Here is a 27,815-nt window from a genome sequence, read left to right as displayed (position 1 = left end):
TGACTCTCATCCAATTAACGACGAGTTCCCAGGGTCGTAGGGAGGGGAGGTGAAAGGACGCCCCCTAACACAAACCTTGCCATTCAGAATTCCCCACTTTTTACCCTTTGTGCAACTACCGATGCTTCGTGAGAGCTAAGATGTATATAAGGTGGGGTTGCCGAGTAGGAGGTATCCAGTCTAGCAACATCACAACAATGGCTCTCAAGGTGTGTTCTAGTGTTCTAGTGTCGTGTCAGTGTTCTAGGAGTGTGTACGGTACCGTTGTGGAGTGATCTGTTGAAGTGGAAATCCGATTATTTTACTCTTACTCCGATCTAGTGTACAGGATACATATTTTTGCTAAATTTTAAATGTGTTTGGATGTCGAAAAGTTTTCGGTTTGATTTTCTGTGGTTCAGAATCGTTATGCACAAAAATTTTTAATAACAAAATTTTTTAAATTAACTATTTGTTTGAATATAATGTTACTACTTACATTTGTTATCGAGGATACAGCATGTAACACTAATAAAAATTAATATTTCAAACTAGCTTTATACACTCAAAAATATCCGAAAGAACTGAAAAACATGTTAAAACATGATATATGTATTTCGTTCATTATACTTTGAAACAATCGTGTATCCTTTTGTAGTTTTTATTGTTTCGCTATTAAGAAACGATGGAACGTATTGAAGAGTAGCTCATCAATGAAAATTGTTACTTCGCAGCAAGGATAATTTGTATTCAAACGCTTGTCACAGAAGCAGCTTGTCATGTTTAAATTCGTGAAGATTCATATACACAACGAACTGTAACAAATTTATTTAGTTTTTTTCTAAAAAAAACTATTATAACTTCGTGTTAGGATTTCTCAGAGGCATGAAGTCTTTGCAGTTTTCCTTTTTCTTTTAAATGTTTGAAATGACTGCAGTAGCAAACTTTGAAACCCCCAAGTCATTAACAGTTGCAGTGGTGTGACGTATTTATTTATCAGTGCTAACGTTTTGTGAACTGATGTTTCAGCTGGTCGCTCTCTCTGCCCTGATAGCCGTGGCCAGAGCAGGCTACGCCACCCCTGCATACGGCCACGCATACGCCGCCCCAGCGTACGGACATGCGTACGCCGCCCCCGCCTACGCCGCCCCCGCCTACGCTCCCGTGGCTAAGTACGCACCAGTTGCCAAGTACGCCGCCCCCGTCGCTTACGCTGCTGCCCCAGCCTACCACGCCGCCCCTGCATACGCCCCTGCCTACGGCAAGGCTGTCGTTGATGAGTACGACCCCCATCCCCAGTACTCCTTTGCCTACGACATCCAGGACGCTCACACCGGAGACTACAAGAGCCAGCACGAGAGCCGTGACGGAGACGTCGTCCACGGATCCTACAGCCTGGTCGAGCCTGACGGTTCCAAGAGGACTGTAGAGTACACCGCTGACCCTCACAACGGATTCAACGCCGTCGTCCACAAGGAGGCTGGAGCTCACCCCGCGGCCTACGCCACCCCCAAGTACGCCGCCCCTGCTTACGCCCCCGTCGCTAAGTACGCTGCTCCCGCTTACCCAGCATACGCCGCCCCCGTAGCTAAGTACGCCGCCCCCGCTTACCCGGCCTACGCTGCCCCCGTTGCCAAATACGTTGCTCCTGCCTACGCCGCCCCCGTCGCCAAGTACGCTGCCCCCGCCTACGCCAGCTACGCTGCCCCTGCTTACGCTTATGGACACGGTTACCACTGAGAGCCTATTCAACTTGATCTCTATGCTCAATCTATTGTAATATAGTTCCAAACCAAAAATTGTAAGTAATGTTTGTATAATAAACTTACAACTTAATATTACTTCTATGATTTTCCTGCCATTCCAATAATGCTCATTACTAAAAACTCAAGCATTAGGCCTAAAGTTAATTATTGCTAAACAAAACAGTGTAAAACTAAAGAACATACAACCTTAATTACCATCATTAATTTCATTACTTTTGTGTAGCCTAGTGACCTATTTTCTAAAGTTTATTTTTATACTTTCATAATCGGAAATACAGCACTACTCTAGTAGAATATAAACAAAATTCACACTTAAAACTAACCAAATCACTTAAACTTGTATGTTGGTAGCATACAGTATGCAGCACATGTGGCACTTAGCTACTTATACAATGTAAGGATGTTGAGTAAATGTATGTTATGATAGATGAGATATCAGTGACGAGAATATCGGTCCACACTAGTTAGTCAACTTAGTTTCAATGCACGTGAAACACTGATATACAGCAACTGTTCTCGTAGGCCTATTATTTTTTCCACAATTACTACTGTTGTATTAATATTTTACTCAACTAGATATCTCGAGACGAACATAGTTTATCTTCTTATTACAAAAACCGTTTACTCCAAAAAAATTCCTTCAAATTTGCAACTTGTCTTTGTCAGTATTTAATGATTTTTAAACTGGATGATTTTTGTTGAAATCCGACCTAAGTCAGAAAATTGCCTCCAAACACATTTAGTCATATTTTCATAGATGTGTTTCGACACAAATATATTCAAAACTGACATTGTTTTGTCAGATGTAAACTCTAGTATTATGCGTCTAGTAATGCAGATATTACTCACTGTGAGCAGTAGTCCGTAACATTGAGAGGTTATCTCAGTTACCACTTACCATTTACCGGTCACGGTCGCTGCACATACCGGCACCGCTTCAGGGGATCACCATCAACACAACTGGTGACCGTTGACCTCTTATATAACTTCCACCTTCATACGACCTTCATGTGAGATGCATTTAATTTTTCAACCAATATTACTGTTTACTGGGTTTTAAGGGAACAGTACAAATTCTGGCTCTTTTACATTGGAAAGCTTCATCAATGGATTTAGAGCTCAATAACAAAGATTCTTTTGGGTTTTGAATCGATCCGGCAATAGATATAACAGGCTATCTTCTGAATCAAGGGCAAACAACATGACTACTCCGCTCAGACAAAATGTCAATGAGAAGCTTCTCAAAAATGGATTTCTTTCTACACATTGCAAACATATTGTTGACATTCTCAATTGAATGCAGCAGTTAACGAAACTAGTAGCAAAGCTGTGGCTGTCTGCAACTTCTGTCATCAGTATGACATCTCAGAGCGTCGAACAAGAAAACTTAAAGAGATTCATTTTAATGACCTAAATTGTCCCAATAACAAAGAATTCGCTTACATACGTATACAAACTTTACACAGGATGTTTTATTTACTTGCCAAAAACGTAGAGTAAATAAACAGAACGGTGTAGAGCGCTGTTAGAACTACAGTTAGAACATCTGTTGTAGACCTCCATGGATCTGAGATTCGTGATAGAGATTACATAATCGACATAGAGGAACTCACGATGTGTCCCACACTACACGGCTACAACAATGACACGCCATATATCTAGGTGGAATGTAACAAGAGTATCGCAGTAACTGGCTCTCACTGTGTCTTTATGTTGGCAGCGCTGAAACTTCAGTTTCTAAATGTCAATTGTTGGTCAAAGAAACTGTCAGGTGCAGTGAACAAATGTTGAGCGTTCTAACAAAGAAGATATAATGCAAGCCTGTTATGTTCAAAGTAATATATCTTCGTGTTGAATTCTTACAAGAAACACTTTATTTACCCTGATGATTTACTTAAAAAAATTGGACAACGAATTTACATACAGTTAGCCTATTTTATTGTTTTGTTCATACTTTGAATTAGTTAAATGATGATGATTAAGAGTATTAGGTTATTAGTGGAATTGTGGGATTAAAGGTCCATCATTTGCCAGAACCAGAATTGAAAATTCAATGTTATGGATATATAGCTTTATCATTTCATTTTAGAGTCAATAAAAATCACCTAGTAGTTATGAAATACTAAACTATTTATGTAGGCGTATGTTAACAAATTATGAACACAAGCTATGCAATGTCAATTTAATATTGGCATGGCACCGACGTCCAGGAGTTATTTATTCTAAACGATATTCAAAGTGATAATTTGAAAAAAAATCATATCTACACACTGTAACAGAGTTCCTTCCAGAAATAATGAAGCGTGAAATAATGAATGCATTAAAATTTAGTTATTCATACCTCAAGAAATAAATCGTCAAACGCTGAATATCGTATAGCTTAGTATAGCAAAGGCTCGATAAATACAGTTAGAACATACAATTGAGAACACCTACACAAATATTTCTTTCAGCATCAACTGAGAAGCCTTAATGGTTAAATGGGTTTGATATTTAAATTATAAAAAAGTAGTTGTACGAATTAAGGAAAAAATGTAGCTTAAACGTTAGCTTATGATGTGTATTAATTGAGCTATTGATAGCTTAAGTTGTATACACTGATCAACAAACTCTTGATTCCTCTAACAATTGACTATTCTCATATTTTCAAAATTTACAACACTTAATGCAATGATGCTTCAGCTTATACGCCGTCTACGATTTTATAAAGGCGGTGACACACTATCGATATTTTCCCCGATCAAGACCCCAAACCGAGCAGGGAGGAGGGAGAAGGGAGGTAAATATAAGCAAAATTTCAATCCGAACATTTCCCCGAACAAGACTAAGACCAGACAAGTTCTACCGAGCGCGGTAAAAGGGAGTTTAGAGAGAGATGGAGAGCGTGTGTGAGTGAGAGCGCGGAGGCAGTAATAATAAAACAGTAATAAAACATGAAATAACATGTTATAGAATGATAATTTTAATTGTATTTAATAAGATTTTTTTTTAATATTAATTCTGAAATAATTTATGTATAACATCAATTACTTACTTCAAGGTAAAAATTATTGGTAACATTGATTTAACAGTTTCAACTTATCAATATTTTTACCTTTTTGGTAGCCTAAGGTGTCCAAAATTCTTATCTCCTGCGAGACGCGTTTCGCATTAATTACATTGCATCTTCAGTCGCTGTCACAGGTCTCAACATTGCCCACAGAAGTGGTTGTCACAATTTATAAAACATATTAACATAACCGAACAGTTCACGAAACACATATGTATATACAGCTTTACGACCATGGTCACACACGTACTGTAAATCAAGCGAGCGGGAGAAGACACGCAAAACCGCACAAGGTTGTAGGCCTACTCTGTTAATATTTTTTATAAATTGTGACAACCACTTCTGTGGGCAATGTTGAGACCTGTGACAGCGACTGAAGATGCATTGTAATTAATGCGAAACGCGTCTCGCAGGAGATAAGAATTTTGGACACCTTAGGCTACCAAAAAGGTAAAAATATTGATAATAAATAGGTGTCTAGGCTAATATCTACAAAGTTTCAACTTGTAAAATACATTTCCAACCTTGACCAAACAAACTACAAAATTACAACATAAATGCCCATAATATATATTGGCAACATATTACCCAACATTTATTTATTTGACCAATTAAAAAGTTTAATTGCCATATTAAATTAAAGCTATCAACGCTAGCGAAGGCGACCGCTCGGTGCGGCGCTCGCGACGACGTACGGGGCAAAAATTAATTAATTGATTAATTAATTAATTAATTAATTAATTGGTCAAGGGTAAAATATAAACACCGACCAGTGAAGTATGACTTGGTTTTTCCTACAAAGCTTTCAACTTTCTTTGTGTCACTTGAATCCGGATAATTTGCATACAACGTCGAGGGTCAAGAAAAGTACGGTACTTCAACTGCTCCAACTCAGCCAACAAACAGTCAAGGAACTTCCGCCAAAAACTTGAGCCAACTTCCCGTGTTTCCTTCCAACTGTCGTGACTTCCCTTTCACTTACCGCGATTGTCAAAATTGGCAAAGGCAACAAACAAGAGGATATGAACATTGAACATGCCTATTGTTGGGCAACTTCACATCTGAATACATTGCTGGCCCAGATTGCCATTGTTCAATTGTAAGTAGTTTAAAAAGCTTTGTAGTGTTGAAGGATCAGTCAGTGCTTGAATCTCCTAATTTCCTGATTTTACCTTAAACATTACCCTGGTCTATGATTATTTTACATTTGCATCAACAGTTTTTTTTTGTTTTTAGATAAAAACTTAACCTACTCAATTTCCAGTAATATCAATTCAATTTGTCCAGTAATATCACAAATAAATAAATTTGAATTTGAATTTTGAATTTGAATTTGAATACTTTTAATGAAGGGTGGTTAAAACACCTAAATCTTGTGTGTATATGAAGAAGAAGAAGAACTGTACGTCGCAACCCTACACATCTGAGTCCGAGACACTACGACTTGGAGAGAAACACGGCTAATAACTAGAGGTTTCTTAACAGTTGCAAATGCAAATACATTCGTGTTTTAACACTCGGATGGTTTTTTACTATGGAAACCCCCTACTTTAAAATTATATCCTTGTTAAATAAAAAGCATAAAAAGGATTCTTCAATTTTATTGCGGTTATCGTTATCTCAACTACACTATATTTGCTGAAAAAGTATCTTTTAAGTCATATTTAATTTTACTATTTTATAATTCAATAATTATTCCACCTTTTAACGTATTTATGTTACATTGTCACAATCATAATATTTTAGAGCTCTAATAAAATAGATACCAAAGTATTTAATATAATTGTAATACGTGGTTGAATTATAATTGATTTGTAAATTTATCAACGGACTCACATGCAAATTTTATACTGACTTGGTTTGTTTTGTTTAATAAACAACCTTAAATGTTTAGTTAATTTAACCAAAAACCTTGAATGTCCATTTTGAAATTACAATTCCTATTAATCACAACAAAATAAAGTTATATCACCCAAAATAATGTTTAAGTTCTTACTAGTTCGTAATAGCTGGTCGCAAATATCTAGATCTAGATCATAGACCTACTCGAGTCAGTCAGGTCAAGTGGTGCAGTGTAAATGGAAGCGACCTTTGCGATGCTGCAAACCTGCATCTCTAGGACACCAGCTTGTCCAGATCGATAGCTTGTTTGGACATGTCGCATTGGAGTGATCTATTCTAAAATGTAACATTCACTGATAAATGCTGTTTTATTAGTGTCGAGAGTCAGGAAGATTGTAGAATCAAAAATTCATTCGGATGCATGTTTACGTTTGAAATATAAAGCATACGCACGACATGCTGTTTCGAATCACCCATGAATAACAATAAGTAAATAAATAATTAAAACCATAATGTTTCAACATAATGGATCAATACCTCCGCCGCCACAGCAAACCTGCAGTCTAAGCAAATTTCCATTTCCGTGAATAGATTTTCACTATAATATTTCAGATTATTTTAACGAGTTTTAGTACTTAGATGTTCTCTTACAGAAAAGGTATAGTGGGATTTTGTGAAATTTTAATAGTTTATTATTAAATTAAATTATTATGAAAAATTTGATTAACTTGTATAATAATAAAAAAAACTACAGCAGTTTACTTATTCTACATTAGAATAACTAAGGATTTTATGTTTATATATTTTTCTCCATTACTATCAAGCGCACAACAACGCTTCAATGTACCAAATTATTATTTCTTTTTTACACATAAATATATTATATAGCATGTGGATTTGAAATGTTATAATCATTTTAAGCCGTAATATATAGACAGTCTTTAAACTCACCTTCACCCCTCGGACAAAAAATATTCAACAAAAATGACCCATGTCAAAAGTAAAACTACAGCATAACCTCAATACGGCAGGCGCACAACGCAGACTGCGAGACACAATCACGTCGTGACCTGTCTCTGATTTATTTCCCATAATGCACCATAATTTATCCATACAGTGTTTACCATGTCTCAACAGCACGTATCTCGTCCTCTACTGGACAACACAGAACTTGTATAGCTATGCTGTGATCCACTCAGGTCGTTGAACTGACCACTACTTTACTGGTTTTGTATATGGAATAACTCATTCTGTTTATGGAAAAACACGATTCTTTTGATGTAGCAAATGTAAAAGATTGGGGCAGGGTTGAAATGTTAGTGTACGAGAAATGATAATGCCTACGAGTAGTATTTCAAAATGTATATCATGGTACGACCTTATTATTTCTCACTTTGCTTAACAAATAATTAACTCAGTATGGGTCGTGCTTTCGGAATACCTATACACATTGTTACAACTTATTATTATTTATGCATTTTCCCATTCTTCAGGACCACCGACAATGATCTTAAAGGTAAGTTTATGTATAGTAACTCCTAAATATGCAAATGCATCATCTTTATTTATAGGTAACTTTTTCAACTTAAATATTATAACCTACCAATATAATATATTTTAAAACTGCTGGACCATAACTAAATAGTAAAACTCGCACTAAAAATACACTCTGAATAATAAAACACTTTTTAATCGACTTCCCTACTACCAACAAAAGGAGGAGGTTCTCAATTTGTTTGTGGCGATGTTTTTTTTTTTCTATGTATGTTCACCAATTTCTCTGTGATTCTTTTACCGATCAGTGTGGTTCCACTACCAAAATAACCAGGAGAGTCTCTATTTGGTACCTTATATATTATGTTTAAGTATAATATTTGTTTTGGTGAAAAATTCTGAAAACCTTAAATATTCAACATTTATTTTGTTTACATTTGTGCAGATTGTTTACATTTTTGCAGAGAAGGCAATAAATAATAATAACATTCCTACAGCTGTTAGTTGAAACCATTTAAATGAAGCTACAGACAATTCTTCATGAAACAGTTGCTTCATATTGATCAATAAACTATTTCTTGCCATGGAACCTAAATGAATTACATTGAAAAAATGCATTTTGTTTTGGTTACTATAAAAAATGTATTTTAACGTTTGACCTGATTTGTGTATACAGTAATTCTGTTTTTAGTATTGAATATTCTGACTTACAAAAACATATGTGTTTCAGTGAATAGCTGTATGATATTGACAAATAAAGGTGTATTGTGAAAACCAAAGCATTCGTAAAACAGGTCTAAATATAAATCAAATGCAATTATTCCTTACACGACCTAAGAAGTGTGACAGTGCATAATCGTCAATTGTGTTAAATATTTTAATTACATGCATTTGTAGATGTGGAATGTTTATTGATATTCTCTACCCAGTTACTATCAATACTATTATGCCTGCTTCGGAAAGTTCTAGAGGAAGATGATTTGCAATTTCGACTAGGCTATATCTTGATCAAACAAAACCCCCTACATGGCTTGCACCACTTTAAGCTGAACCAATATTTCATATACATATTTCATTTGCAGATGTGGAATGTTTATTAATATTCTCTACCCAGTTTACTATAACATATCAATACTATTATGCCTGCTTCGGAAAGTCCTAGAGGAAGATGATTTGCAATTTCGACTAGGCTATATCTTGAGCAAACAAAATCCCCTACATGACTTACACCACTTTTAGATGAACCAATCTTTCATATAATTTTTTCCAAAGGTACTATACGATAGGTACTATGGTGTTAACGACCAATTTTCCACTTTTGAGAGATTTTTTAGTGCTGGTAGCTGAGGAATAACTTTCATATTGTTCCAAAAGGCTTGAGACGTTTCTGTATTTCTTTTTATAATGTAGAAGTACACCGATTGCAGGAAACGATGATGTCTGACATTTCAATGTATCTAGAAAAGACAATTAGTTTTTCATTAGGCCTAATGTAATGGGCAACCCTTTCTTTCTTAAAGAATATCTAAAGATGTTTATTTTCATACCCATTGATTATGTAACCTGAACAGGTGACTCAAGCAGTTTTAAAATAATGATTGTTCTGTGGAACTTTTGATTGTTTCAAATAGTTTTGCTTATAAAAAATCCTCAAGTAATTAATATATAAAAATTATACAGTCACTAAAAATCATGAAATAATTTATTTTTGTAAAAAAATACAACCGACTTCAAACGCTCTAAAAAGAATGAAATAATTTCAATAAGGTAAACTTTTGTATTAGGCAAGCTCACGTATTTCAAGTCGGCGCGGCTCAAACTGCAAATATGATTGAAATTAAATATTGTGTGTGTATTTTGAAAATCAATAAATTGTAGCTGGATAAAACATACTGAACTGTTTTGTTTATATATTAAAGGAAATATTTTCTTGTATTTTATGTTTACTTCAGAATAAATGCATTATGAAAATAACACACACAAATGTTCTATATGAATAGGAAAATAATTTAGTTTGATATTATGATAGGGAAAAGAAGCTAGTTTAGTATTAAAACGTTACTTTTCCAAGTTAGAAACATTTAAATGAGTTATAATCTTTTTAAAGATACTCGTTAATACCACTATAATGCTGATCTCTGATTACGGTAATAAAATAACAATTAACGCATAACTATGAAAAAGACATGCAGATAGTTATAGATAGTCACCTGCAATATGGACATCCTCTTTCAATTTTGTATAAAAAATCATCATAGAGCCGCGCCGACTTTAAGTACGTGAGCTTTGCTAATACAAAAGTTTACTTTATTGAAATTATTTCATTCTTTTTAGAGCGTTTGAAGTCGGTTGTATTTTTTTACAAAAATAAATTATAACATTTAACGATCGCGTGGTTGTCAAACATGGCAGGCTTTCGATTTTACTTGTTTAAAAGGTTGACTTGCAGTATACTAATTAATCCTTAACATTTAAGTAGTTACTTAAATGCATATTGAATAATTAAATACCTTCGCAATGTGTTTTCTTGAAATAAAGACATTCTTTAGTATATTTATCTTGATAGTCCATGGAAAACTATGTAAAGGTATGTATATTTCTTAATTTATAAATTGCATTTCGATGTCTACTTTTAAAGCCCCCTGATGAGCAGTTTGAAGTTGACACAAGGATGAACAGTTGAACAGTTGACTTGCAGTATCCAACGTCAATGTTTGTATATTACTAATGAACAACATCATACACTTGCCAAAATAGAGATATGCGCATACGTACGTAGGAGTTTAGCTGCTAATATATTATCGTACTGATTGGCAACATCGTTAACACAACCATTGTTCTGTAAAGTAAACAAGCCAATTGCACTTGCCGTTGAATTATTACAGACTGATAATTTATTTATTTATGGACATGAAAAGTCATAAATAAATAAACTGATTGGATATGCAATTTAACATTTTCCATGAAGTAGGATAGAGTAAATATATCATTTTGTATTTTTGTAAAAACCTCAATACATTATTTGGTATTTATTTGGTTGAGATTATGGTAAAAATGTATTGTTTGCATGCACCAACATGAGTATGCAATTTCGTCTATCTGAGCATTACCCCTGAAAGTTTAATTTTATATTCAGTTCTTAAATGTTTGGGTTTTTAGGACAGTTCACAAAAACCACCTGAAGAACTGGTGTGGAGGAGTGGCTCATAGCACAGGACTTCTATCCTGAAGTCTTGGGTTTAAAATATGTCAATGAGTTATAACAGGTTTGAATTGCATAATATCATCCGGTGGTAAGCTGGCCAAATCAGCTGATAGTTCAACAGTCAAAAAATCACAAAGATAGAGTTATCTCAGGCACGGGGAATAGGCCTGCCTTTTTTCTGCATGGATATTGTTTTTATTAGTTGTAATCTACATTATGAATACGCTACAAGAAACTTTGTAAACAATAAGGATTTTTGGTTTGAAATTTAACCCCACATATTATATACCAAAATGTTCGTCTAGATGTGTAGTTTTGCAAACTGACCTTACATTTTTGAAATCCCTTGGGCTCGGCCCCAATGGCTTTTAAAGATCCAATGTTATCTTTATGGAGAACATATTTGTTTACGTTATGATCAGGTGGGTAATTTAATGGCTGTTAATATTTTAGTTGCAATTTAAGGAAACGTGAGCTACAAACATTCAATTAGTGTACACTAGTAAAATTAAACAGTTACAACGGAGTATACAAGATACTAGCTGTTAACCACGGGTTTCGCCCCGTTTGACTTCATAAGTATTAATGAAACTATCGATTGGTTAAGTAAAGCAGAAGAAATAAACAAAACAGAATACAGTAATACAAACAAATAATAACACCTGATTTTAATAGTGTAATAAATTGAAAGAATAAAAAGCAAATAAATAAAGCTGAGATATTTTAAACATTAAATATTTAAGTAAATAAGTACATAAATATTATATTTTCATATTTTATTATATTTTTTATAAGTGAACACCTAAATTTAAACATTAAGTATATGAAAAGTTCCCTTTACAAAGGAATTACGAACTTAAAGGGCAATTTATGAAATAATGGATAGTTTTGCGTAAGGTTTCTCGTCATGACAAACATTTTAAGTATATGGTTTATGGGGGTGTGACTTTTAGTTTTCTCAAAAGTTCATGGGTACTTTGGGATTTATATATGGATTCCAGGCTTCGCGTCCATAACAGTAACACGTCCTAAATTAGTGAATCCTGTATTTTATTTTTGAATCGACATAGGTAATAAATAAAAGAAAACTACACATATAATGTTTTATTTTAACATTAGAAATCTTTCAAATATCTTAAAAGTTCTAATTTGCTAAGTGAATAATACACAATTATTCGTACTTTTAAATAAATATAAGTTTACAACTGTTCAAGAGTTTATTACCTGATATAAACAAGTTGGTATTGGTGTGTAAAGGTAAGGGTAAAAGCATGACGTGGAAAGTTCAAGGGTATGTAGTGCGTGCTGCTTAAATGGTGGTTTGTTAAGAGCAGACAACACTCACTTCTGATAACATTGAGTGCTATGGAAAATGTTTAAAGTGAATACCTATTTTTAGTCAACCGTTAAGTGTCCCTACACATTGTGAAGATTAGTGCTTTGCTGTGGTCGAGGATTTCACACATAACAATAGTAAATAATTGTTCTACAAAGACTCTGCATCCAAATAGAATCAGTTAACTACAACAGGGGCACACCATAGTGCGTAGTTTAATATTGAAAATATGTATTACCTTTAAAATCACCTTTAATTTAACCAGTAATATATATCATTAAATAAAATCTAATGGCGTCCGTCTGTATACTTGTAACAAAATAACGTATAAACGACTGAACCGACTGGGCTTAAATTTCACAAAAATGTATCTACTAACAATTGGATCCGTTTAGGACTATTGACGATTTTAAAGTTCTGAGTCGAGGGTTTTGAAAGAATATTGGTCTCCATGGCTGCAATGAGAACACTCACGATGTTTTCATTTGCTATGTCACCTTTGACTAGGCTACCTTAATAGAATCTCACAAACAAGAGCAGGAACTCGATTACTACGTTTAGTTCAAAATAACATAATCCTTTATTGCTGGACTTCCGTGTTCCATTTTACCACTGCCAATGATGAGGTATTTAAAAAACTAGTCACAAATTAGTATAAATTTCAAATATTCGTCCATCAGTTTGTTAACGCAGGCAGAAGAAAGGAACTAAGGAATAAAAACAAGGTCTTAAATTTTGTACTTTTTTTAGCTAATTTTATTTAGAGTTGGTCATAGGTAGATATTGCAAATATTTATAGTTTATTTCTTAAGCATTGATTCCAATAAAGACAGGTTTCACATTTTAAATATTATATTATAAGTGGGAGAAGCCCAGTTTTCATGAGGAGGGCGAGGTGTCTAAAGTCAACCCACTTGCAATAACAGCTGATTATCATAATAAGTGGGCTGAACAATTGATTTGCAATCTTAATCTAACTTTCCTTTCGGCCGCCATAACCATTCCCGATGACAACTTTAGTGCAGAAGTTGAAATTTCATATACAGGATATTTGAAAACGTTTTGGTCTAGCTCATATGATTGTTTTCACAAGAAAATGAGCATTCAACTTAGACAGTTAGGTTAATATCTTAACTACATACACCAGCTATGGCGCTAAATTACCTATAATAAAAAAAACTATTGAACAAGGCTCTATAGTGTGTGCTAGTGCTACTATATGTAGATGATTTGATTGAATATTGCAGATTTGCTTCGAATATAATCTAATGGTGCCGTGCTGTTGGCATTTGTATCAAAATATATTCTTTTACCGTCAATTCAAAATATACATTGTTTCCCAAACATATTAAAGAGATGTCAATAAGCATACATTTACAGTAAGAAAAAAACACTCTTCAAAGAAATCTAGAATATTTACACGAAGAACTTTTAAAATAAATCTGAGTAATTTTCTATTGCACCTAAAATGAAACTATTACTTAAAATAAAAATATATATTATAAACTTGGAAATAAATAGTAAAAGTAAATAATTTTAGGATTCATAGAAAGTAATGTTCAATATAAAACATTCAGGAAATCAACCTACATAGGCTTAGTATGTGGTAGAAGAACTAAGAATATAAAATATTTTACAGTTAAACTAAAAAAAAATGCATAAGTGAGTTTGAAAAATAATAATTCTGAAGCTTAATAAGTGAACCTAGGAAATGTTGAGGGAAAGGAGCAAGATAGAAGACATTGACCTAGTTAGTAAAGTAATTCATTTGACATAATGCGCAATTCATGGATAGAGATAAAACAGAAAACTTGTAATATACAAAACCAATCACCTTTTAAAAGTTAAGCGTGTTGATTTGTGAAACTATCTATACACAAATCGTTTTAGAAAAAAATGAGGGCCACGAAATTATACATAAATTTAGACTACGTGTAGATACTTTGGAGGAAAGAAAATATTTCTAATTTGCTTTGAAACTAGTCATGAGAATTCAGAATAGAATCACATGAGTGGAAAATCCCGTTACAAACTTCATTGATTATGTGCAAGCTTAACAGGGTCATGAAAGTTTATGATTCAGTTTAGAGTTGGAATTATTGACGACCGCCCTGAATAACAGACGAGGTTCCAAGAAGTCGCAGACGATGGATGGTCCAGAGAGGTGAGCCCCGCCTGGAGGCTGGCCTTGGTCAGGTATTTCCGGCGCGGAAACATTATGTCACTTAAGATAATGACGATTGAAAGCTACCAATTTGATAGGACTCAATGCGTATTTGACCCCATTTCAGCACTTAGCCTGCAGGTTTATTAAATGTAACATTCAACATCCCCTTGTCTATGGTGTAACACATTCAGTGAATGAATCATTTGTATAGCTGGTTTTAAGGGGATTATTAAACGAAAGATGTGATCCTTGCTTGTTTAGTAACTGGGTTTTTTTTTAGTGTAAGGGTCTCGGACACTGGTCGTAAATCCAGGGGCCATATTTATATAGTCTAACCTAACATAACCTGACCAAAATGCGGATTAGGGCCAGAGGTGACTGGTTCTTCGTGTCCCGATTTTTTACTATCCAATAACAAATATTTTAGGCTTTTCTGTGACAAATGCTCATGCGGTTAGAGTTTTTGATTCTTAGACAGTGCTTCTGAAAGTTGGCTACAGCTAGACCGAAATCTCAGTTTACCAAACACAAAGAGTAGTTTTCAGAATTACTTAGAACATAGCCTAATAAACACATCTAAATCTCTACTGGTCATAGATAGAAGTGTGGGAATTTAATGTTGCTCTAAGAATAGTTTCGAGGGTCATTATATCAACTCCTTAAATTTTTTTCTCACTTGCCAATTTTTGTTTACGTTGTTATTTTTTTCGCTCGGTAATATTATGCAACAATAGTACTAAGCGGACAAAATAATCGCAAATATTCCTATTCATTCAAAATATGTATATGAGAACTGGATAAACATAAAATAAATATATTGAAAATACCTTAAAACCGCTTTTATAATTTTAAATTACATTACAATTCTAAATGGTTATTATGTGTTTCACATACTTGCATTTCAGTATTCTTGGATATCGCCAAGAGGTGATAGTGTGAGGCTACAATGACACAGAAAGTTCCCAGTAACATGACGTGGAGTGCCACAGGTCTACGGGGGCGTCAGCAGCCCCCAGTTTAGGGGCGGCGGGGGCTCGAGGTGAAAGGTAAGGGGACAAAGGCCCCCCATATATATGACAGGTCGCCCTGCTCTGCTATCAGTTCTTCTTCTTCATTCGTCTCATAGCCATCATGACCTCACAGGTACACTATGACATTTAGCACTGGTGCCAACCACACCTGGTTATATACATGTTTTTATACAGTGTATTTTAAAGATTATTTTTAAATTAGTATATATACGAGTGTTGATTGAACATATGAATAAACACAAAATGCACTTTATTATACAAAATGTTGCTTAATTGTTGAGGCATAATCATTCGTTAAAGACAATGTTTATTATTAACAGATGTCATTGAATTATTGTATACATTTATATTTTAAGACTTACTTTCATTGTTATTAGGAGCAAAAATAACAGAACTTATAATATTTATTTCCTACTATGTTCAATGATTTAATTTTATTACTTCTAAATAATTTGTGATTTTTTAAATATATCAATATTAATTTAGGTTGACATAAATAGTAATTTGAGTATTAATTAAAAAGTAAATATATAAGTTATTATTCGAAATGGTGTGCAAAAGATGATAATAAAATGGTAACAGTTTTGTGTATTTCAAAGTTGTAGGTAGTCAAAGCTAAAATGCTAGATTAGGGGAATGTTTTGATGGATATTTTTCCTATAATGCATTCTCTTAACAAAACGGATTCATAGATTGTTTTTATTAAGTTCAAACTCAATATATAGGTCAATTGTTAATTCCAAAAATAATTTAAAATATTCATGAGTAAAATTTAGTACGTTTTCAGAGTGGAGAACTACAATATAGTATAAAGCTAAAATAATTTAACAGCATACGTTTCACAAATATTGGGAAAATTAAAACATATTTCTTTTACGATACTAATTAAATGCTTGTCAAAAAATTAATCAAAATAAGTTAATCCTTTAAACACTAATACGAGTTTTGACGATTTTGAGATTACTTACATCAGACACCTCAAATCTAAAACAAATTTGGTGCCTAATTATGATTTATAAATTTCTTTAGTACCTCCTTTAACGTGTTTTGTTCAGTAATAACTGTAGTCAGAATGTTGCTCTTAAACTTTTACATTCCAGACAGCGTAAAACGGGGTGATAAAAAATATCACAATAGGCCTATATCAAGATAAAACAGAATAATAAACATATTGTGCACATACATAATAAGTTAGTGAGTAGGTATCCATATAAATAAAATAAATCCCTTTTTTGTTGGTGTTCCATAATTTGAGAACGAGTGCAACGAATTGGATGATTTTTGTTGTTGTGTTCCTTAGTGCCAGGGGAAGGTTTTTATGAAAGGCAATTTATAAATCATCGTACCATCATTTAATAATTTGATATTTAAAATTAAAAAAAAATCCTTTACATTAGCTCACTCACTTTAACCTGGAGGCGAGTGAGCGTAACGAACAAACTTCAACCAGGACGTGATTGAGCGATGCGTCTTGAAAATAAACGAGCATTTGACATAAAACCACATTAGGACAGGACGACGTCTGTCGGGCCAGCTAGTCTTTTAATAGTTATTGTGGTTGCGGGTCGTTTAATCTAATATATAAAATTCTCGTGTCACAGTGTTTGTCTGCAAACTCCTCCGGAACGACTTCACCGATCGTTATGAAATTTGGTGTGTAAATTCTGTAGGTATGCGAATCGGACGTAAACTATTTCCCGTTTCGAAATTCTTAAAAGGGCTCCGCCCCAGTGGCTCTGGAGTTTCCCATGTTAACCTTATGAGAAATGGAATTAATGAATATTAATAGCTGTTTCAATTAAACAAGTTGGTCCTGTTCTATGATGTTTAATAGCATTAAAGTGACAAGGATTACCAACAGGGTGCAGCACTATTATTTCTTTTACATTTATGACAACAGCTAATTTGCAACCAAAAGGTGAGTGAGCGTAGCGAACGAACTTCAACCTGGAGGCGAGTGAGCGTAGCGAACGAGCTAACCTGAAGGCAAGTGAGCGCAGCGAACGAGCTCCAACCTAAAGGTGAGTGAGCGTAGCGAACGAGCTCCAACCCAAACCTGGAGGCGAGTTAGCGTAGCGAACGAGCTAACCTGAAGGCAAGTGAGCGCAGCGAACGAGCTCCAACCTAAAGGTGAGTGAGCGTAGCGAACGAGCTTCAACCCAAAGGTGAGTGAGCGTAGCGAACGAACTTCAACCAGGACGTGATTGAGCGATGCGAACGGGATCATCTTGAAAATTAAACGTAACGGTACTTTCTTTCCATCGGTCTGTCTTAGGGGAAACCTATAACTTAGGCGATACGAAGTTCGCCGGGTCAGCTAGTAAATATATAAGAGCAAACGCCTTTGAATTTCAAACAAATTGTAAAATTTCACAAATTTTTTCTTAGTTTTTCTTCATGCACAAGTAGTATAAGAAATACAATTTAAGTTCAAATATACTATACAACAACTTGTAAAAGAAATATTTCTAGTTATATTCAAGTTCATTCACAAAATCGACATTAGCTAAGACATTTGCTGAAACAGGATTAGCTAACCCCAATTATTAGCATTTTAGCTTATAAATAAATTCAAAATTAATGCACTTTTTTTATAAGGAAGGATGTTATTCAATTAAAATGAAATAAATCATACTTTTAACCAAGTACTGAAGACAAAAAATGCAAAGATAAGCTGTAGCATGTTTTTTATTTAGTAAATGTGGTTAGATTTTATATTCATAGATGAGTTAATATTTATTCGCCTTCTGTTTGCATTGGCAAAGTGAACGCAGCACCTAAATTGCCTAGCTAGGGTAGTGAAGGGGCCGTGCGTTGGTTGACTAGTTCGAGGATAGCAACTTTTGGCATGACAACAATACTATAATAACTAAAAGTGCATTATTAGTGTGATACAAAAAGTCATTAAATTTAATTTAAGAAACAAAAAATTTAATCATTTAAACTAAGTTGGTATTACTGAATATTTAGTTTTTATTTTAGTTAGTTTTTATTGAACTGTTTTAAAATGCCACATAGGGGTCTTGGAGAGCCCTTAACTAAATTAGTTTAGAATGTATAAATATATATTTTGCACTTGTTTATTAATATCAATTTGTATCAAATATACATACACGAATACATAAATCATGCGATTAAAGATGTGTTCTAATCACAGTAACTCAAAGCCGAGGCAAAACATTAGGTAATATTTATTTTCAAGTTAAAAACTGTTTATAGGTCCCCACCAGTTAAGTCTTACTATGTTACACGTGCTACTTTTTAACATACACAACTGAATATAGAAACACAATTTTAAATTGAGAAATAACAAAGTAAACAATTGGAATTTTGTTTAGTAACACTAAATAAAACTATGAGTTTTAAATTAGGCAATACAATGTGTGTTTAAAAAACTGTCCTAATCACAATAACCTACAGTCCAGTCCATCGATATATAAACACAATGTATATAATAAATAGATATAGATATATAAACACAATAGCTATATAAACACAATAAACACAATCATCAATATTATTAATACGCGACATGAAACTTTGTGAACAATAAGGCTTTTTTGTTTTTAAATTTAACCCCACATATTATATACCAAAGTGTTTGTCTAGGTGTGTGGATGTGCAAACTGACTTTACCTTTTTACAAATTAAGGAACATGAGCTACAAACTGTTACTGACTTGGTTGAAATGAAATATTTACTATTTGGATCTGGGTTGGTGTAAAAATTACAATGGAATACTAATACGAAAACTGAATTACGACTGTGCTGCATTTCTTGAGTAATCATTGAAAGAGCCAATTTTCAAACTATGGAAACATAGGAAAGTCATATAAAATTACCAAGTAGAAGAAATAGAAATAATATGTTTTTAAAGAATTAATAATCGTTATTATGGTCAAACCTAATGCGGCTATGAGTGGGAAACATTTGCAGAAGACACTAAAAAACAAGATAAGTTTTTGAAAAATGATATTTACAAGAAATGTTGATTATATCGAACTCTTATGTGAATCGAGAGTATTTACAAAATCTTTGAGTCGACTTTTTTAAAATCTTCGGAAATTATGTCATTTTTAAAATAACGCCAGTAATACTTTGCAATTGCTCGAATTCGAGCAACAGGTACACTATTAGATATATAAACACAATATATATATAAACACAATTGTGTTTATATATCGATGGTCCAGCCAAGGCCAACACTCGTGCTTCATAACGGAGACACGATTCTACGGTTGACCCATTCGCTTTAGTTTATCAAGCTGGGTTCTTACAGGGTGCTTATTATTGTTTTAGCAATAATCTACTAAAACTTACAGCTAAAATTATTTTCAGTGACATAAAAATAGTCACGACAAAGAACATAAGCATATGGATACAAAAAAGTATTTTTAAAATTAACTCGATAGCTTTGCATATTCGCCATAATCAAAAAATATCCTTAGCTAATAATTTAAAACAGTCTTCTCACAAACATTCCTATTCACTTCGTCACCGCGTGCCACTTAAATTATTCATGACACAATATCAACTGAACAATCAAATAATATTGAAAGGACCAATGTAGACCAGCACACGGGTGACATAACCTAACAATGATCACTTTGCATAACTGGAACTGTAGGCCTGCTTGCTTCTCACGCCCACAGGGGCAATGAATAATCTATCAGCTGAGCTGCACGACTCCCGCGTAAACTAACCGCTATCTTTATCTTTCCCGCCAAGCCGCCTCCCGCCCAAAGAGACCCGCCGTTATTTACGAGCGTTATCACCGTTCGCATCTTTTATCTCTCTACTAATACGATAGGTGTTGAATTTGTATTTCGTGTGATGAACTTGCAGGGTTTTTTTGCAGAATATGATTGTTTTGAAGGATCTTTTTAGAAAAAAATATTTGCCATTCAATGTGGTTCATGTTTTGTTCATTAGTGATTGTATTACGACAAGAACAAATGCATTGAGCTCTTTGGTATAAATTTGTCGTCTGGTGTACCGTAAAATGCCCGTATCCGGTCCTAACATATTTACAGTGTAAGTAATAAAACAGAAACGAAAGATCTTGAAACACACGTTTGTTACAGATACTAGTCCTGTTGTCAGCAGTTGCTGCTACGTTAGCCGCGCCTGCTGGTCCGGTATACTCCACCCCCACAGTATACCACGCCACCCCCACCTACCATGCTGCCCCAGCCTATCACGCTGCCCCCACAGTTTACCATTCTGCCCCCACAGTTTACCACTCTGCCCCCACAGTGTCCTACGCACCAAAAGTGACATACTCCGCTGGTCCCGTAGCTTACCACTCAGGCCCGGCCTACAACGCCGCCGCACCCCCTGTGGACGAGTACGACCCCCATCCTCAATATTCCTTCGCCTATGACGTCCAAGATGCCGTCACAGGTGACGTCAAGAGCCAGCACGAGAGCCGCGACGGTGACGTTGTTCAAGGTGTCTACAGCTTGATCGAACCTGACGGTTCCAGGAGGACGGTGGAGTACACCGCCGACCCGCAAAACGGGTTTAATGCTGTCGTCCACAAAGAGGGTGGTGCTCAACCCGTAGCTGCGCAAGCGCATTACGCAGCTCCAACAGCTCACTACGCAGCTCCAACAGCGCACTACGCAGCTCCAACAGCGCACTACGCAGCTCCAGCGGCGCACTACGCAGCAGCCCCTACTTACGCATACCACCATTGATGAGTTATACCAAATGGAAACTGTAAATAGCTTTAACTTATTGTTTACTTTGAATTAAAATGATGTTATGATCAATTTTATGTTGTCAGTGTGTATGCCCGTAGAAATACAAGGCGACCGACAGGAACCGGGTGTTTTTTAAACAGATAGTATACGCGACTGAGTAACTGTCGCTAGGGGGTAGGGGTATCTTTCATATCTGTATATTATGCCATTTTAGTATCCATGGAGCATTAGACAGTACGATACTGCAGGCTCGCCTATGATGAGTATGTGTAAAATGGCGAGCTTATCACAGAAGCACAGAGATTTTTCTTAGTTAACGTTCATCTTGGACGCAATGATATCGTTTCCACCCAAAATTCGACTAATTCTTTGGTGGGTTGAGAATTTTTAGACAATGCGTTCTATCAGAGGAAAGAAGCCGCTTCCCCCCAAAAAAATACCGACGTTGCAGAATGTTGAAATGGCTAGGCAAGCTTTGATTTGTAACGTTTTGGTTAATTTCTGTGGCCCAAGGTTACCAGTGTGGGTAAAGTTTTCCGGTTTCTCAAATTTTGCGTCTCCCGATCCCTGGTGGATCTAGGAAACACAATTGACCAGGAAGTGGCGAGAATTAATAGTGACCGTAAAATGCTGGTACGTAAATTGGTAGAATGTAATCGTTTATAAGAAGATTAATAAATTTACTGAGTCCTGCATAAATGAAAGTGGACTCCACCCGACTTACATTGTTTTCCACAAGGGCATCTAATAAGTGTATGCAACCATGTTTAGTAAATAGTACAAATGTGTTTTTACATATGTGTATTGAATTGCAAGAGTTTACGTCATTTTAATGTAATAACAGTTTTAATTTACACAAAAACGAATGAGTAATGCTTATAAAAAAAAACTTCCAGTGTTTTGGTCACTGTGTATATACTTATAGAAGTCTCATAACGCATTTTAGGGTATCTCAAATTTTCGTGATCAAATATGCCGGGATCGAATACATACATCACGCACCGAAGTCCAAGACGCTATCACATCCATCTTACTCTAAAAAAAATTCACTATTAAGACATGTATCTAGTTTTTTTTGTTAAGAAAACTATATTCGAGAAGCCAAAGAGAAAGTGTTAATACAAACGCGTAGGTACTTCTCCTTATAAATATTAAGTAACGTAGATACATTACAGTTTTCTTACCGAGGCACACCTTACCCAGTGACCTCAAGCACCATTCAATTCAGTCAAAATTAAAATCTTCGTAACAATGCTGAACTCCTCCGCATCATAGCACAGTGTGTAGTCAAGGTTGTGCGATTATCACATAATGCCCAATCTACGCTGGGTCAAGTGACATCATCGCGCTAGTGGCGTATGCTTGTTGTCTGTCTGTTGTCTGTTTCTGAGGTCAATCACGCCTTCTACTGATCCGCATCGTGGCCTTGACATATATCAGCTGGTAACATTTGTATCAGCATTGTCTTCAGCGAATGATGCTGTTGTGATGTAAATCGATCAGTGAAGGTCCGGTCTGTGGTTGAGGAAGGTGGACGACTGATGATTGCAGGATTCGGTATTCGAAGAAAAAAGGAACTTTTTTTATGCTTGATATTACCAAAAGGGTAGTTTTGAAAAATAACAGGTGCAATTAAACAATAGCTAGGTAGTTATACCATTTTCAATTCTTTGTTTGTTCAATGAGCTATTATTCTCAAGTGCATTTCACACAGAACATAAATAACACTGTACTACCAGCATCTAATGGGTATAGCTAATATTTCACACATTTTACAAAATATATACGTACAAAATTATCAAAAATAAAAATGATTGCTACAGTTCTCACTGTCCAAAAATCCCACAATGAGCGCGCGCGTGTATGAGTGTGTGTGTGCGTGTGGTTGTAACCATGCCGCTGGGCGGGGCGGTTGGCGGATATTTGTTTAGCAGTCTGTTGACAATAGTTATCATTGTAATCAACGAACGTAATGACGGCAATCAAGTTTCCTTTCGCCCTGTGATTGCGAACTCAACCTAAATAGTTTTATTACACTAGCCTAGTTCCCGGGCGTATGTTTAGAAGCAAACTGATTCATACAGTAATACACCTACAAGAGTGTTAGTCAATACAAAATATCAGAAAACTCTCCTGTTTATTTCGCGTGTTCGGTCGACTATATTAACTATCCAGTGGTTAAATATTTGATAAATTGATGTCAAAAATAATCAAACATTTTGAGGGATTTGTTACTGTACACATTTAGGTCAAGACTTAGGGAATTTTTATAAAATAAAATAGAGTTGAAAAATCGATTAAGGCCTTCGAGCGATTCCAGAACGAGAATCAATATGTCTACACCAATATTAGAGTGAAAGTTTGGATGGATGGGTTTGTTACTCAATCACGCATTAACGGCTATCTGGAATTAAGATTTGCCACAGTTAGGATAGGAGTTATTACATTTCGTTCTATGACTATTTTGTTAACGTTGTATATTTTATTTTATTGCTTGGTTTCCACTACTACATTAATTACTTTTTTTAATTTGTTGCTTGAAATTCATTACTTTACTACAACTATTACTTATGATTTGTTTACTGCCCTTTGGATACGTATACCTATGATCACAGAAACCACAAAGAACATGTGGACCAAAATGTGCACATGATATAAAAAGGATGCAGTATCGTCCTGTATTCATGTATACCGGTAATCCAGTATTCATTTTTTTTATTTAAACTAAATAAGCCATGAATATACGAACACTAGGGGTAGTCAATTTTTCTTAAACAAACTATGTCACACAAGTCAATTTACACTACTGTACTTGTTATTTATATTGGAAAAGGATGTGTAAGCTTTCAATGCGAAGAAGAGGATATAAAATCTTTAAAGAGTTTGAGATTTCGTAACTTAAATATCGACAAATTCCAAAGTTATACAGAGATGTACTGCGTGGTGATCTAATCCTGGTAGTAAGTATATACGGTGGAAAATAGTCCTTCTAAGTATATTTCGAAACATCCTAAAATTGGTAATATTTTTTGTAAACAAATACATAACGCCCATTCTACTGACAAAAACATAGAAAGTAATCCGAATTGCAGGTCATAATTGGTTTCCGAAATTGGACCGAATTACAGCATTGCGGACCATTACTCCTAAATCGTTTTCGGGAAGAGTTCAGCGAAAACAGAATAAAGGTCTGAATGTTACCTCATATGAGCCATTACGGACTGGGTCTGTTAATGTGCAATTGTTACGGCTTAGCTTACACTCGCTGCAATACGAGAAATGCCGTGGCATTCTGCTTGATGTTCAGTGTAACATATCAGAACGTAGCTGCTTTTTAGTGTGGTACAATTGTAGAATAAAGAAATAAACAAAGATAGTAAAACATTGAGTTTATATAATAATTTGAATGCAATGGCAACATAAATCGTTCGACGACACCTTTTGGCAAGTTTATGTTTGAAGAACATAAAGATTCCAACGGTTGAAAGTTGTTTGGCATCGATTTTAGTTAACGTTCCCGATCAATTTGACGATCGAAGCCCACCAATAAAATTACCATTCCCGAAACGAGCCAGCTGAGTGTGGGAAATGCCTGTAGAATCTTAATTTACGATAAAAAACTGAGCTGATTAGAATACTAATAGCTTTACGTAGCCACCCAAATTTATGGAACTTGCTAAAACTTAGGTAGGGGTCACTTACATTAATGGTAACCAGGGATATTATGTAGAGGACCCTAGTACTCTCTTGTAAATCTGTATATTAATGTGATTGCGGCAAAGCTTTATTTTAAAGGTAACAATTACAATACAGTACAGTACAGACAATAATCAAGTCTATGGAAGAGTGCTGATGGGTTAAAAATACCCCCGCCGCAGCAAACCTGCCGTCTAAGCGAATTTCCATTTGTCCGAATTGATTTTCAATTGATCTATTTAAATAACATTATTAGGTTTAACGAGTACCTAGGTTTGCTGCTACAAGGAAACTAATAAAGTAGTGTGTTTTTAGTAAAATATTGATAGCTTACTATAAAATAAATAAATTTGCCAACTTTGATCAAAATATATCCATAAACAAGCAAACTACAACATTTTACAATATTCTCCATAAGAATAACATGGGAATTTTAAATTTACCAATTTTTAGTTTTCTCCGTAACCAATAACCGTACAAAAACACTTTGATATACTGAATTGTTTGTTTTTTTAAGCTCTTTAAGAAGGTTTAGAGAAAAATTGGGAAATTTTGTGTTTTGAGGGTAAAAAGTGAGAAAAACCCATTTTTACCCCATAAAACCCCCCATAAAACCCTGTTCCCATGGTCCGATCATGCTGGATCGCGAACTCATTCAAGTTTATCCCGCCTTACACCTTCAAACCAAATGTCATCAAAATCGGATAAAAATTACTCAAGTTATCGTGTTCACGGACACATATATATATAAATCTATATATATACCTATATATATATATACATATATAAAAATTTGAACGAATGGTGTTTTTGGCCTCTGGGGACATTAAAATGAAAAAGTAAATCGGTCCCGGGCCTAAGTCTTACCATGAGACCTACGGTAATAGCTACTTCCCTATAGGGAAATTCGCTAAAATGTGTTAACACACACACACAACCCGTAAGGCTTATTCGGGAATGTTTTTCTTAAGTATATCCAACCACACAATCTCGAATACACATCAAATGCACTACTTACGTGAAAAAAATCACCCCCGTATTACCTAAAACAAAAATAATAAAAATATTAGTTGAGAGCGTAAAGTGAAATTATAGAGAGTATAAACGTTCAGTAAATAAAATATACACGCTAATGCATGAATTAATGTGTACATTCAACATGTTCAATATTTAATTAAAATGGGCCTGGTGAAATCTACAGTAACTGAACTTGTTTTCAAACTAGTAGCTTGCTTTCTCCCATATCTAAATACAATCATTCTTAAAGAATGTGCATCGATAATATTTAAGTATTAATTAAATTTTACAAATATAGTTCTAAAAATATTGATTTAGAAAAAAAAAACTAAACAGGTGTATACTCGGATTTACAATGACTAATGGATGTATGATTTATGGGAGATTATTAGTTGAATAAGTGTCAGCATAATATTACAAACAAATTTATTTTGTTTAAATTGTCAACTATCATTCCTAGCATTGGAATGTTATACGAACTCAAATATTCTATGGGATAACACAATAGTACTTCTCGACACTATAACCAACGTCTGTCAAAGGCTGAAAGACTTTCTATCAGAAACCCGTTAGGAAGATGCATTGGGTGCAAAAACGCTGGTAATCCTCGCGAATCGTGAACCCATTGTGAGCTTTCACGTAACAGCTGTTATATTGGCAAGGACGACAATCTATAAACTGGGTGTAATAAATTAGGTATTGCTATTCGGGAGCGTGGCCGATCAACAATGAAGTTCGTCGAAAGGCGTCGTGGAGCAGCCTTGGGCATATTTGGGCCCCTCATGCAGTAAGCATGCGTGAAATGTGCATCAGTGCAAGGACAAGAGTTAACGGCATGTAACCTGTTTATTACTGCATGAAAATGATTATCAAACAAAATGAAAAATGTGGTAAAAAGGTGATAAACAACAGATCAGTGCGGAGATACAAGTGTTAAAGGACATATCTAGTCTAGAGCCATTCAGTTTTAATCAATGGGACTTCATCAATATATATATATATATATAATAGTTTAAAATAATAGGTAATTAAATATAAAATATTAATAAGAAATACGAAATATTTAAAGATACTGTCGAATGGATTCGTTACGATTTGACTGTCACAGCCTAACGTATATTTGATTTTATCTAGATTACATACAGTTGTAAATCCATAATATTAGGTATATATAAAACAACGCAGTTGTCACAATCATTCTAATTTTAATCTATGACACTCACTTTAAAAATACACTTACTAACTAGGTGTCTGTCTCATCAGTACAGCTTGAACAGTACAACATATATTTCTTAACAAAATCTTTAAGATATGTTGTGAATCGATTCACCATCGTAACTTGCTCTTTTCAAAGCAGTAGACCAACAAGTTAAATTAAAACAACAACCGCAACTTAATAAGCACCTTTTCAGACTGGACAAGTTATGAAAACTCAAAGTGATTGAGCGAAACCAGTTTACTGTAGCAACCACGACCTACGTTTACTTACCGTACAGGAAATGTGTCATTTAACATAACCTGTGATTAT

The 27,815-nt window shown here is 34.7% G+C and overlaps 2 protein-coding genes across 2 annotated transcripts in view; one reads left to right on the top strand and one right to left on the bottom strand.

The window, feature by feature from the left end:
- The window catches only part of LOC128991335 (neurobeachin-like protein 1), a 423,043-nt gene that overhangs the window by 174,571 nt on the left and 220,657 nt on the right, over positions 1-27,815 (bottom strand). The window lies entirely within an intron of this gene.
- Positions 94-21,622, top strand: LOC128992881 (uncharacterized). The gene is made up of 5 exons (XM_054416627.1): positions 94-209; positions 1,009-1,717; positions 14,794-14,867; positions 15,919-15,981; positions 20,954-21,622. The coding sequence occupies exons 1-5, from the start codon at positions 141-143 to the stop codon at positions 21,566-21,568; spliced, it is 1,530 nt and encodes a 509-aa protein (XP_054272602.1). The 5' UTR covers positions 94-140; the 3' UTR covers positions 21,569-21,622.

This window comes from Macrosteles quadrilineatus, unplaced genomic scaffold, assembly GCF_028750875.1.
Source record: "Macrosteles quadrilineatus isolate MER2022 unplaced genomic scaffold, UCM_ALF_1.0 Scaffold_4__1_contigs__length_99947679, whole genome shotgun sequence".
NCBI lineage: Eukaryota > Metazoa > Arthropoda > Insecta > Hemiptera > Cicadellidae > Macrosteles > Macrosteles quadrilineatus.
This window is presented reverse-complemented; position numbering and strand designations above follow the sequence as displayed.

Excerpts from the sequence above, each read along its gene's own strand:
- LOC128992881 (XM_054416627.1), top strand. The coding sequence starts at position 141 with ATGTATATAAGGTGGGGTTGCCGAGTAGGAGGTATCCAGTCTAGCAAC. Across the intron at positions 210-1,008 it reads TCACAACAATGGCTCTCAAG|CTGGTCGCTCTCTCTGCCCT; the intron begins GTGTGTTCTAGT and ends CTGATGTTTCAG. Across the intron at positions 1,718-14,793 it reads TTATGGACACGGTTACCACT|ACGAGGTTCCAAGAAGTCGC; the intron begins GAGAGCCTATTC and ends CCTGAATAACAG.